Genomic DNA, 14876 nt, shown 5'->3' on the forward strand with positions numbered 1-14876 from the left:
GAGTTGTTGGAGGTGGTTACGGAGGTTATGGTGGCAGGCAGGCGAACAGACACAGAGGCACAGAGCCGTGACCACCACAACACGGAGATGGCCGGACAACCCAACGTGCGATCTGGGACGTGTCTCTCTCACTGCTCACCTGAGATCGGGACTGTTATTTATGCTCTGGTCTGGAAACCTTCTTGGCTAACCAACCTTCCTCACCAATGATTTGCAAAAGGTGTATGTGTATCTTCCACTTCCATAGTCCTTGACACGCCAAAACGGCACTGATGAAACACACGCACAGGTGTATCTTTCCCCCTCCAACATGCATCACAATGGGCAGTCGGTTTCGTTACAATGAGCTCACCAAATTGGCGTAAAGCTGCACACGATCGCCAATTCGCGATTACAGCTGTGCCCACTGAAAAACAAACAAATAAATGAAGTGAAGCAAACCAAAGAAATTGTAGGCAGTGCAAGATACATCTATATTTACATTTCGGGATTACAATCATCGATGCACTGACTTATTCTCTCTACAGGAAACAAAACAAACATAAATGCTTCACAGGACGAGGAACAGCGACGCCCCCTCAGGACGCTTGCTCATTGTCAGAGTCATCCCCCACTTCTTCGTCCCAGCTTTCGTTGTGAACTGCGCCAGTTAGTTCTTCTCTATGCATTGCAAGAACTCCCCTGTCTTTGGAGGTTCTCGAGAAAAAATGTTGCGTGTAGTTCCCGCTTGTAGTATCAATGTTATTTTAAAACTCCCCAATCCACTCCCCCGATGTGCTTTACTGACAGCAGGTTCAGAAAAGATCGAAACGATATCATCGCCTGATCCTACACCGATGCCTGCAGAGGTTTAACCGGTACAGTATACGGAGAATCCCAGTCCGCATCAAACACATCTTGCAGCTGCGAGACGATGGAGGGGTTGTACGTCCCAAAGCTCACCCCGGCTGTGGTGTAGAAGTAGTCCCAGATGAGGTTGCTGGTGCCGATGTTGGCCCTCGTGTCGCTGACGGCGTACTTGCCGTGGTTCACCCGGGTGAAGTCGGGGTAAAGGTTCCCTGTCGCGGCGCCCTGGGACAACGCGGGCCCGGTAGAGTTGTACCCAGGAACCACGTAGTACCTGATCTCGACCTTGCCACCGCAGTGGTTGTACTTGGAGGATGCGCAGAGGATGTTTGAGTATAGGAGGCTCTTCAGGTAGTTTTCGGTGTTCGGGATGAAGTGTGTCCAGTAGGCGACAAGGATCCTCACAGTTGCGTTCTTGGAGATTATTACCTACCAATGGTCAATTTATCTTTAATTAGTAGATGAATTCAATGTTAATGAATAGAGATAAAACGAAATGGGAAATTTTGAAAAAGAACTAAAGGTCAGTAGGCTGCTTAAATAGACTGATGTAGCAAGATAAAATTCCACAAAGTTCTGGTGTTAGCAACCGTGATGCTGCAGTTATGGTGAAATTGCCAACTGGATAGTACTGATTGTGGTGCTCATGTGGTCATGATGGTGCACCACCTGGATATTTGCAGCATAGCTGACAGCCGCGTTTAAAAGGCAGTGACAGCCTTAATGGCTGCAAGGGGGTTAGGTACAGGGGCCACGAGGCCAACAGAAATAACAGCTGAGGCCCGCCTGAAACTGAAGGGAAGTTCAGGGAATGGGTGGAGACGTCGTGAGTTGGTAGCGCACACTAGAGAGCGGGAAATTTCATAGGTTTAACCTAGGATACGGTCAACTTTTGTGCATAACTGTTCATTTTCTTAGGAATTTCTAACATTTTGTAACCTATATGTTAACTAATGGTCCTATTTGAGCTCTCATACACCCATTTTACATCGATGGGACCATGATAAACCAATATTTCCTTGACACATAATATTTTAGAACGTTCTTTTAACTAAATCTTAGGTTATCTATATATTCTAATGCTGCAAATCAAATTTCCTTGCAGTCTACATAGGACCATATAGTATGCCAATTCTACTGAAACATGAACAGGGCCCCCCTCCTAACACTGACAACCCGTCTTGTTTTCTCCGAGTAAAATACTAGTCAAATGATACAGTTGAGTATTGATATGTCTATGGCATATTACAATGAGAATATTCTTAGAGAAAGTGATACCAATAACCAATTGTTTAAGTGTTTGCCAGAAAAATCGAACATAAAGCCAACTTGAATACCTCAGATATAGCTGATGACAACGATGGCCAGAACACAGTTTGAGGAGCATATTGCGACTGTCCAAGCCAATCCATAGTATTTATCCGCACCATTCCCCCAGAATTGACAGATTTGATGGTGTCAACCCAACCTTGCTCATCTGCCTGGAACTTGTCAAATGACAGCTGCAAAACATGAACACGATGAATCAACACCACGGGGTGTGTTACAACTTACTAGACTATTCCTTGCACAATTGCAGTACCAAATAAGACAGTATTGTAAAAGGCCATGTGATCTGGAAATGGATCATTAACAAATGAATCACACAGCTTGGAATAAATATTTGACAGACTTATCAATTGCTGAAGCAGATATTCTAGTTTTCTGCCTTAGAACATAGACAATGCCAAAGAAAACAAATTTTGAAAATGTAAAGGCCACTAGAAATTAGTGTATGTCTGACTGGCTGTGCGCTAGATGATTGGCTATTACAGCACCAACTGACTGAAAACTGTACCAGCTAATACTATAATACTACTGTCCACATTTGACAGGTCACACCTTGTGGTAAAAACTCAAAAGTTATTTTCTTTTTCTTCAGAAAAAGGACAATACGTGACATTACCTCAGGTGGAGCAAACGAAAGATAGCTGAAGTAGTGTTCTTTATTGGAACTCTTGAGCCCAGGGGTTTCGATTAAAACATCAAGCAGTTTAGGATTGGCAAGTGATGGATAGCCATCCACATATGGGACATCGACAGAAAGGGGCAGTGGTGACCTGATGGGAGAAATTTCCATTATTAAATTCAGGAAAACTGGGTCCAAGAATTAGAGTATTTATGCCTACTAATATTGTTTTGACAAATTTATGAAACGAGAACATGGCTTCAAGTAAATAATAGCAATTATTACATCCTTTTAACATCAAACAAAATTATGCACCTTACATAAACAGTGACGATAAAAGGAACAGGGCTAAATGTTGTCAGCACCTTGACCAAAACATCGACAAATTATAGATAATGCATTGTCATTTAGGTGCTTGTTCCTTAATTACAGAGAAGGATACAAACCTGCATCTATCTTTTGGTTGTAGGAAATGCGACCAGCATGGCACTTTTCTAGAAGTCTGCCACTGCTTATCCAAGGCAACTTTAGTGTAAGTGGTTGAATTCAGCGTTGAAAGTGTCCAAAGATTTTGAAAATATACTTCAACAGTTTTTGCTATCTGTGGACAACTAGTAAAATAAATCCCAAGCTCCTTCACCTGCAACAAAAAAAACCACAACTAGTATTAAACACTTCCCCTTCACAAATTTATTTATACAGCACTACTTCGGAAACTACAATAATATAATAACACCACAAGGATATAGGATAATTTAGCTTTCATATATACCTGGGTGAGGGACTTCCAATCATTGTTTGCAGATCCAATATACAAATCTTTTTTGTCGGATATCCATACTTTTGCATGCAGAACGCCAGATCCCCACCAATCCTCAAAAAGCAAGGTTGCATTCTGAACATTTGGTCTTCCTGCAGCGAGATCAGCGCTCTCTTGGTCGAATTCAGGTGCAAATCCAGAGTGCTGCACAATCCTGAAAAAGATGCTACGTTTGTTAACATGAGAAATAAGTCTCCTATACATACAATTATGGGAAATACTTGTGTACATTATAAATTCACTTCTTGTTGTTATCTAACTATTTTTGCCTGACCGACTTTAGCATTTGACTGCAAAGTGCCATATGTGTATTATCACTGTCATGTAGAGTAGTTTTTTCTTTCTATAATGGGCAGTATGTTGATTAATATAAAGTTAATACCAAGCAAACCCGGCCTCTGCAACAACACAATGTTTAAAGGTAACTTCCTACGACGAAGAAATCATTGTAAGGATAATAGTCTGGTACTCCGGTTAACACTACAAATATTGATATCAACCCTTGCCTGATTTTGACCTTACGATCTGCAGCATTCTCCAGTGCCTTGTAAACCTGGAGCCCCTGTTCGGCCCCAAATCTTGCCATGTCACTCTCGGAGAACCCGTAGTCCCCTGATTTTGGGTTCTTTGGCTGCGCTAGTAACTGCCAGTACTGCGCAAGGATATCCAGGTTCTTCGTCGCATTCCCTGAGAGCCACTGGAGCACGTCCGCTGCGGATCAGCAGGAGATCAGAGTTCAGAAAATCCTATGTAAATAAAGATGCACATGATTCACTCCCAAAAATAAACAAGACACACATGCAAGAAATCTAGCATCAAAACCAACAGCAACCAAAATAACCATGGATATGGATACGGCTGACGATTGTTTACTGTCGAAGTGTGGACTATCCATCAGTTCTAGAAAATCGATATCCCTACACGGCTACACGAGGCACCAGCAAATGCGCAACAGAAGACTAGAAGAGGCACAGAAGAACTACATCTTCCGACAAGAACTACATCTCCATTGTTTTCATATATAATCTCAAATTATCAACCACACAACCTCTGTAAATCAACCGAGCACACTCAAAAGATATCATATTTTCCCCCCTTCAGCAGACCACATCTCCATTCCCAGGTTAACACGGTTGCAGACGGACAGCTGAAGTAAATCAAACGTAACGCGTTCTCTCCATCGCTCGATATCACAGACGACGGAGGGGGTACCTGTGGAGAGGACCCCCGGGACGCGGCGGAGGTGGGGCATGTCGGTGGGGATGGACTGCACCAGCCACGCCCTGCACGAGGTTGCTGCGGCCGCCGCTGGCAGAGCGGCAACGGCGAGGACGGAGAGGAGGACGACGACGACTAGGAGGCGGCGGCGAGTTAGAGGAGCCATGGCTCCTCGTGCGGCAGGCCGGCGGCGGCGTGGACTGAGCTGTGGCGACGGCAGAGTGGATGTCAATGAATATCGGAGGAGGGTTGAAGAAGTCATCTTGGCAGGATTTTATACATGTTATTTTGGTGTATTTCCTCGCAGACGATTTGAAATATTTTTGTTCGCATTCACGTGTGTTCAGCCCTGTTTGAATCCGAAAATGCCGGATCTCGTTTCTTCCGCCGTAATTTTGTACGGAGTACTCTTTTTCTCACTGTGGCAGGATTATTTAGTACTCTGTTTTTGAACGCCGCATGCCGGTGAGAATATTCTTCGAGCACATCGGGCATCCAATAGTTGACTGATTATCATTTTTGGAATAAGTTTGATTGCCCGTACCAATTGTTCTTTAAGAAGAACTGTACTACCAATTGTTGACCGAAATTGATAAGGAAAATGATTAGATTCCAAAAATCGATAAGAAAAATGATTAGATTCCTCCGGAGTCTGCGGGGTGAGCAACTTTCGGGTTGGCCATCATTGGATGCAACTCATCCTCCTAGGCCAGGGCATGACATGTGTCCCAACGAGGGGCTTGCCCACCTTCTTATCCCGTGAGTCAACGAAGCACCACATCGTCTTCCTCCATGGGGTCGAGAAAGACCACCGCGCACACCTCCGTTCCCAATGCAGCACCACCACCGTGCCCACATAGCACCGCCACCATCGCCATCGATCACCGCCTATTGGAGCCACACATCGCTGGATGGGGCGGGGGCGGTAATGCTGGACTTACGGAAAGATTGCTAAGAACTGTAATTACGGGCTGACGTGTAGAAGGGTGGTTGGTGCAGATTTTTCCCTTTGCTGAAATTTCAAAGCACGTACTAACCAGACTGCTCTTCCGCTGTGCCCATAAGAAATTTTTGTAAATTCTATCCGTAGACGTAGCATTACTCGGGCGGGGGTGCGGGTGTTGAAGGGGCCGCTGACCTACATCACGGCGGCATGTGCCCCGAGATGCTGCTGCTCTTTGCCCCAAGGGCGTCACCGTCGATCCCCACTGCATCGTCTTGTACCCTAAGGGGCCAGCTGTCAACCTCCACCAGCCCAAAGGTCGACCGTGTCGGTGCCCCTGCAGCACCTCTTGCGCCACACCAGAATCATGGCCGCCGACGGTGCGGAAAAGCGAGATCGCGTGCTACTGCTAGTAGGGGAGGCGATGTTGCGAGGGTTGTGCAACATTGCTACAAACGAATCTCAACGTGTTGATGGTGTAATTTGGCTAGCTGATTCGTATAATCTGCCAAATTAATCTAATGGTGTGATCGAGCTAATCATTTGGTATTTTGTTTAACTACTGCAAGTATTTTGCATGACCAGCAGTTAACAGGGCCAAGTCATGAACGGATTATGCGACCCATTGGGTTGATACGCTACTCTCCAAGACAAGTCCAAACCGGCTTCAGATGTAATGGGTATTTGTGAAGGTTATGCAGTCACGCACGAAGCACTAGTAGAGAAACCCTCCTTTAGTACCGGTTTCAAAGGACCTTTAGTACCGGTTTTGAAACCGGTACTAAAGATCCGGTACTAAAGCCTCCCACTTTTAGTACCGGTTCCTTACGAACCGGTACTAAAGGTGCCTCCACGTGGGCACGGAGGAGCCCGCGGGGCTGGAGACCTTTGGTACCGGTTGTACTAAAGGCTATTTCGTTTAATTTTTTTATCCATTTTTTTCTAATTATTTTTCACTCCCTCTTTTTTTTCCAGAATTTCTAATATTTTCATTATTCTCTAACTACACTTAATCTCTAGTTAAATTACTTACCCGTGGTCAAACTTCCCGGTTGGTCACCCATCCTCACACTACTCCAACACTAGCACGCTTAACTTCCGAGTTCCTTTCCGTCCCACTTCCAAGTGCTTCGCGCGCATGTTGTTGATAGTAGTATCATATCAATCCTATTAACATGTTGGTCGATGTCACACTTCTTTATTATTTGTATTGCAAATAATTTTTTTAATAAATAAAAGTAATGATGTAATAATAATGTTGAATAAATAAATAAGATTAACTTTTTTAATTTATATTATTTTTAATTATTTTTTGAATTTTTAATATTTTTTTTGCAAACCTAAACCCTGAAAATTTGAAAATCTTATAATTTGCTAAAAGTAATAGTAATGTTCTAGGATTCAAAAAATCTTATAATTATTAATTTTAAAAAAACTAAAAATATATAAAATTCTAAATTTTTGGAAAATACCTAAAATCTTCCTGCTTTCATATTTTCATTTGGAATTTTGAGAATCTAAAAATTGGCTAACCGGGTAAACCCGGGTGAATTCGGCTGTAAATTTTTCCCACGATGATTTTGATATATTATACGTTTTTTTCCGACGTCGTATGCAAAAGTTAATGCGGTTTTACCATTTTCAAACTTTTTTTACAAAAAAAAGTCAAAATTCGAATTTCTTAATTTCACCGAATAGTAGATTGCATAACATACAAGAATCTGAAAACATTTTATTTTTTAAATTTTCTATCATTTTCATTTGTATTTTACAAAGCAAAAAAGGCGATCCAGGGGGGGGAGGGGGGTGGAGGTGCGTGGGGAGCAGGAAAACCTTTAGTACCGGTTCGTGACACGAACCGGTACGAAAGGTCTACCATTTAGTACCGGTTCGTGACACGAACCGGTACGAAAGGTCTACCCTTTAGCACCGGTTCGTGTCACGAACCGGTACTAAAGGTTTTCCGGCTGACGCTGTTATCACCAGAATTTAACCGAGTCAGAGGTGGGCCGCGATCAAGATGGGCTTGAAGAATATATATAGAAGAATATACGTGAATCGGCCTTATATGCAAAAGTTTGGGCTAGTTTGCCCGTGTATCTGTAATATAGTAGGATACGTGTCGGATTAGTTAGAGTTTGGCTCGTGCGCGGTTGGGATTGTTCCCACGTTAGAAAGTCTACGGACTATAAATATGTATCTAGGGTTTATGAAATAAACAACAATCACGTTCACCACAAACCAATCTAGGCGCATCGCCAACTCCCTTGTCTCGAGGGTTTCTTCCGGGTAAGCATCATGCTGCCTCTTGCGATCTAGGCAGTACAAGTTTATTCGTTGTCCATGCGTTGCTCGTACTAAAGCCTTTTTGATGGCGAGCAACGTAGTTATCTTAGATGTGTTAGGGTTAGCATTGTTCTTCGTATCATATGCTGTTGTCGTGCAACCCTTAGACATCTAGCCGCCCTTACACCTATCTTAGGTGTAGGGGCGGCACCCCGCTTGATCATTATTTAGTAGATCCGATCCGTTATGGTTGCTCCTTGTTCTTCAAGGATTAGTTTAATATCCGCATAGTTAGGCCTTACAAAGGGTTGGAGGATCCGGCGCGCGTAGGGTGTAGTTTGCTAGCCCTAGACGGGATGTTCGGGGATCAACCTCGTGTTGGTTTTTAGGCCCTGTCTAGGATCGGCTTACGATCACCGTGCGCGGCCGCGAGGCCCAATCACGAGTAGGACGTTCCGATTATGCGGTGAGAACCCCAAATCGTCGTAGATCGTTTTATCTTTATCTTGATCAAGCAGGACCACCATATATTCGTACACCTTGTGCGAATCATGGGTGGATCGGCTCTTTGAGCCGATTCACAGGACAACATGAGAGCCGATCGAGGCTCGTATTTAATGTTTACGTGTATGCCATGCAGGAAACTAAGCGAGGCATCTCCATCACCTTCCGACCGGGTATAGGTCGGGTGGCACGCCCTTGCACCGGCATCGGACGTGCGTGCCGGAATCTTTGCGGGCCGTCGCTCGGAGGGACCGAGGGCCAGCCGCAGCCCTAAGTTGCTCCCGGCTCTCTGTGTTGCCCGTCGTTGCTCGCCGGTGGGTTTCGACCGCAACACATTCGGCACGCCGGTGGGACTATCTTCGACATCAACCGCATCGCCATCTACATACGAGATGGCGGATGGCACCCCGATCACGTACGAGGATCGACCGAGGAGCTCAAGAAGAAGTATGACGAGGTCAAAACGATCCTCGAAGCCGACCTCATCGGCTCTTTTCAGCGAACCCGTTCACATGGCATCGGGTGGAAAGGGTTCTCACTGAGCGCGCTCGATGGAGTGGACCTGTCCGCCCCATCCGAAGAACGCACCAGGTCCCTGCGTCAGGAGATAAACTTCATGGTAGCTCATTCGCTACACCGCCACTCTGAGAACCTGGTGAACACTTTGGAGCGTGTTGCTCTTCGGGTGATCCAGGAGATCATGAGGCACCAGTACTCTCCGTCAGGACCAGCTCTCGGGACATACCAAGGAGAGATGCCACTCCAGTCCCGTCCACCGCTGCCGTTCGCGTTGGCAGCACCAGAAGTGCCGAATTCACCGGCATACATCGTCTACAAGATCGGTGGTGACCCTAGTGACTACCAGTTCTTGTACGAGGCGCCTAAGGAGATCCCTCACGGATACACGTGCACATACGTGCCGGACTACGATAGCCGGGCGCTCACAAACCGGACCGCGACAGCGGGGACTTCGGAAAAGCGAGGAGGAACTTCGGGAACGGATCTTGAGAAGCGGACGTGGCTAGCTAAGTATGCCACTCCGACAAACCTCCGGAGCTCAGCTCCTGCCGGTTGGCTCGGAAGCTGGAAAAGCAAGCATGGGCGGCTAAGTATGCCACTCCGGCGAATCTTCGAGTTCGACTCCTGCGGCCCGGCACCGCGGATCAAATCGGTACGATCCCGAGAGACCGGTTCGGCATGGTGCCGAAAAGGAGGACAATCGGCTATTCCAAGCCGTACCCCAACGAGTACGAGTTGATCCCGCTACCACCCAAATATCGGCTCCCTGATTTCTCCAAGTTCAATGGGTCGGATGGTTCCGGCTCCATCGAGCATGTGAGCCGATATTTGGCACAGCTGGGCACGATCTCGGCGAGCGAGATGAGCTACGTGTGAGGTTCTTCGCACAATCCCTCACGGGATCGGCTTTCGGGTGGTACACATCGCTGCCACCGGATTCAATCCGGACGTGGAAGCGGTTGGAAGAGCGGTTCCACATGCGGTATCACTCGGAGGCTTCCGAGGCCGGCATTGCCGATCTAGCACAAGTACGTCGAAGCATGGAGAAGCGTGGCGAGAATACGTCCGGCGCTTCGAAATCTTAGGAACCGATGTTATTCGGCTCGTGTGAGCGAAAAAGAAGCGATCGAGTTGGCGGTGGTGGGCCTTGCATCACAAATCAAGGATATGGCCTCCCAAGCGGACTACCCTTCACCGGCGCACATGGTTCGAAAGCGTCGTTATATGAACAGCGCCACCGGACTTGCACCAAGACAAATTCAAGCGTGCGGTAGTCCTGGTTGAGGCGGATGAAGACGAAGGCTCGCGGGAGATCAAGAAGTAGCGGTGGGCTGAATGGACTCGGGGGCAACCCCGTGTCCTGCAAATGGGTTAAGCCACCGGGTCCGCCCGGAGGGTTCGATTTTGACGTGACTAAAACCGAGCAAATCTTCGACCTCTTACTCAAGGAGAAGCGGTTGAAGTTACCGAAGGCCTCAAAATCCCCACGGTACAGGGAGCTGAATGGAAAGTCATACTTGCAAATGGCATAACTCGTTCTCCCATACCACCAACGACCGCAGGGGTGTGGCGTCGGCGGATCCAAATGGCGATAGAACAAGGACGTCTAATTTTCAACCGATACGCCATGAAGGTCGACACCCACCCCTTCCCCGCCGTTAACATGGTGGAGTGCACTTACCACGAAGGGTGCCGGCCCGGGATTCTCGTTCAACATCAACATGGTAGGACCTGGACACCACTACGGTAAGGATGGCGATGAGGGCAGCTGCTCTCATAGCAAGGACACGGAGGAAGCCGCTCCACGCGCTCGGCTCCGTCACGATGGCAAGCGCTACATCACAGAGGGAGAAGTAAGGAACGTAAGATATCAGCGACCTCTCTCTGATCACCTCCTCAACAAGTATGTGAGTCAGTATGACCAACGCCGACGATCCAACGATGATGATGAAAGAGATCGTCTGGCCAGGGACGCCAGGAGACATCGTCGGCATGATCGCGATGAGGAGGAGTACGAGCGCCGTGCCAAGGAAAAGTCAAGGGAGCAAGACGACGAGGATAGGCACTGGGACTGTCCCTTCTTCAGACACTGCTGGGATTCAGGAATGAGCCGATTGCCTACAATCGGCAATTGCCCAGAATGTAAACCGAAGAAGAAGGAGGCAGCTAACGTGTCCGTGTTCCAACGCTTAGGGCCTTTCCCGCCTCGGAACAAGCACGCTGAGTCCCCTCGGGCGGAAGATCTCGAGGATTTGGAAGGCGATGATGAAGAAGAAGACAGGTACCACCGGCCAAGGTGGTGCCCTGATGGACTCAGCCGTTCCCAAAAACGTAGGGTTCAGCGACTACGTGGTTTGGAGGAAGCCGAAAGGTTATACCTGCACACGCTAAGGAAGGCGCGACCCGACCTGGCCGCGAAAATTCAACGAACCCTGGATAAAGAGGGTCGACCACAAAAAATGGAGTGGCGCCCCAAGCAAAGGAAAGCCGATGATGAAACATCGGCTGGCACCAACATGGTGTTCATCCTTCCGACGGAGTTTAGTGCTCCAGGATTAGACGAGGCACCCGTGGCACAACTTGATTGCGGCCCACGGCCGGTTATCTTTGAGAAGCCACGAGAAAGAAGCTACGAGACATCGAAGGCCACTGTACTTGCGAGGTTACATCGATGGGAGGCCTGTCAACAAGATGCTTTGGTGGACACCGGAGCGGCGATCAACATTATGCCATACTCCATGCTACGTCGGTTGGGACGCTCCAGCTCGGATCTGATCAAGACCAACGTGACATTGAGCGATTTCAACGGCCAAGCGTCTGACGCACAAGGTGTTCTGAACGTGGATCTGACCGTAGGAAGGAAAACCATCCCTACGACGTTCTTTATCATCGACAGCAAGAGCACCTATGTTGTCTGTCGGGAAGAGATTGGATCCACGCCAAGCTGTTGCATTCCATCCACGATGCACCAATGCGTAATACGGTGGGATGGAGATGAGGTAGAGGTCGTCCAGGCCGATGACTCGGCCAGAGATTTCAACGGGCTGGCATGAGCGCTTGGGAAACAGCAGGCCAAGAGCCACTCTCAGGCATCAATTTGGACGACTGCGAGCGCATCGACGTGACAAAGGATGGGGTTAGGCTGGTCTTATCCACCGGCCTGACCGTATAGCAAGAGCAAACCTATGGACAAACGTGGCGAGGCTGATCCTTGGGATCGGCCCCAAAGATCTATGGAGGGACATTGCAAAACCTTCATTGATGTGGTTTAATCAACATGGAGGCCGATTCCAGCAATCGGCCAAAATTATCTTCACCACACGTTCTGCCTGGGTTCAACGTCGATCTAATGGGCAGCGGTTACTTCGACTGATGAGAGTCAACACGAATCCTAACGGAGCCGCCGTTCAAATACAGTGTCTTGGCTAACTACAGAGCCGATATCTGCAGTTTCCTGACAGATTCGGCTCGGGGGGCACCTAATCAGATGAACATGTGCGGCAGATGAACATGTGCGGTACATGCAGTGAAATATTGGGGGCCGATAGAAAAATCGGCCAGGTAAAAAAAAAATATCACGATATATAGCCGATGCACAGCCATCGACTCTAGTACAGTTACACAGGATCTACCTGCGGCGTGTTCAAGACGCGGATTTTCACCAAGTCCAGTTCATCTGTGAGGCCCTCTACTTCCTCGAGGGGGCAAACAATGAGAGCTTCCTCAGCTGCAATGAGCCGATTGCGGCGATGCGTCGTCGAAGTCAGTTCTGGCGTGCAAGACGGCCTTTTGCTCGTTAAGCCGTTGGTGTTTCGTCTACAATATCGGCTTTCAACGGAGGAAGAGGCAATCGATGGGGGCAAGTTCGGCTGGTTCGGCATGGTGGCTGTCTCAGAGTTACCTGAGTTCAAAGCCCTTGGTCTGATCTGTGCATCCTCACCAATTTTCTCGCCATGATGCGAGGCTCGGGGGCAGCTAGCATCGGTAGATGCTCTATTTTTTAGAAGCCGATTGGAGTGTCATCGGCTGATCCTTCGTCGCAACCTTCTTCACAAAATGATGAGTGCTCGCAGAAGAGGATCGCTGGAGCTGGTGGGAGAAATTTAAGGGCTCTCTTGAAAACTCTATATTATCCACCAGATCTCAAGAACATCAGCTGAAGAATTGAAGGATGTTTTGTGAAGGACCGATGCGTTGCTATCGGCTCATTAAGCATTGGCTAAGTGGACAAATCGGCAAAATCAGTATGAGGGGAAATCGGCTAAATTGGCTCAAGGGAAATCGGCAAAATCAAATTGGGGAAATTCTTCATTGATAAGCAAGATTCCTTACATAAAGAGCTGATTGCTCTCAAAAGGAAGTACTAGGGGATACATTGCCCTGTCTACTACTACTGATCCTATGCTAATGGTCATATCTATGGGCCGTCGCTGCCCTCGTCGTCGCCGTCGTCGCCGCTGTCGGCGCTACTCCCGGCGGGCTTGTCGTCGCTGCTCCAGCGGCCGCCGACCGGGCCTGTTGGAGATATGCCCAAGAGGCAATAATAAAATGGTTATTATAATATCTTTGAGTTTATGATAATGTTTACATACCATGCTATAATTGTATTAACCGAAACATTGATACATGTGTGTTATGTGAACAACAAGGAGTCCCTAGTAAGCCTCTTGTATAACTAGCTTGTTGATTAATAGATGATCATCGTTTCATGATCATGAACATTGGATGTTATTAATAACAAGGTTATGTCATTATGTGAATGATATAATGGACACACCCAATTAAGCATAGCATAAGATCACGTCATTAAGTTATTTGCTATAAGCTTTCGATACATAGTTACCTAGTCCTTATGACCATGAGATCATGTAAATCACTTATACCGGAAAGGTACTTTGATTACACCAAACGCCATCTGCGTAAATGGGTGGTTATAAAGGTGGGATTAAGTATCGGAAAGTATGAGTTGAGGCATATGGATCAACGAGTGGGATTTGTCCATCCCGATGACGGATAGATATACTCTGGGCCCTCTCGGTGGAATGTCGTCTAATGTCTTGCAAGCATATGAATGAGTTCATAAGAGACCACATACCACGGTACGAGTAAAGAGTACTTGTCGGGAGACGAGGTTGAACAAGGTATAGAGTGATACCGAAGATCAAACCTCGGACAAGTAAAATATCGCGAGACAAAGGGAATTGGTATTGTATGTGAATGGTTCATTCGATCACTAAAGTCATCGTTGAATATGTGGGAGCCATTATGGATCTCCGAGATCCCGCTATTGGTTATTGGTCGAGTGAGTACTCAACCATGTCGCATAGTTCACGAACCGTAGGGTGACACACTTAAAGTTGGATGTTGAAATGGTAGTACTTGAATATGGAATGGAGTTCGAATATTTGTTCGGAGTCCCGGATGAGATCCGGACATCACGAGGAGTTCGGAATGGTCGGAGAATAAGATTCATATATAGGATGTCATTTTATGTGAATTAAAATGTCGCGGAAGGTTCTATGGAAGGTTCTAGAAGGTTCTAGAAAAGTCCGGAAGAAACCACCAAGGAAGGTGGAGTCCACATGGGACTCCACCTCCATGGCCGGCCAACCCTAGTGGGGAGGAGTCCCAAGTGGACTCCCGCTTAGGAGGCCGGCCACCCCCCATATGGGAGGTGGAACTCCCACTTTTGGTGGGAGTCCTAGCTTGGCTAGGTTTCCCCTCTTATGGAAGGTTTTTGGTTCGGGTCTTATTTGAAGACTTGGACACCAACACTTGGGGATCCACCTATA

The 14876-nt window shown here is 47.2% G+C and overlaps 1 protein-coding gene across 1 annotated transcript; it reads right to left on the bottom strand.

The window, feature by feature from the left end:
• Positions 1 to 422: 422 nt before the first annotated feature.
• LOC124684336 (phospholipase D Z-like) lies at positions 423 to 4998 on the bottom strand. Its single transcript, XM_047218671.1, has 7 exons — positions 4827 to 4998; positions 4121 to 4325; positions 3567 to 3768; positions 3241 to 3434; positions 2792 to 2945; positions 2184 to 2348; positions 423 to 1275 (listed from the first exon to the last, which is right to left on the bottom strand). The coding sequence occupies exons 1-7, from the start codon at positions 4996 to 4998 to the stop codon at positions 829 to 831; spliced, it is 1539 nt and encodes a 512-aa protein (XP_047074627.1). The 3' UTR covers positions 423 to 828.
• Between the last annotated feature and the right edge of the window lie 9878 nt (positions 4999 to 14876).

The sequence above is a fragment of the Lolium rigidum genome, chromosome 1 (assembly GCF_022539505.1).
Source record: "Lolium rigidum isolate FL_2022 chromosome 1, APGP_CSIRO_Lrig_0.1, whole genome shotgun sequence".
Taxonomy (NCBI): domain Eukaryota; kingdom Viridiplantae; phylum Streptophyta; class Magnoliopsida; order Poales; family Poaceae; genus Lolium; species Lolium rigidum.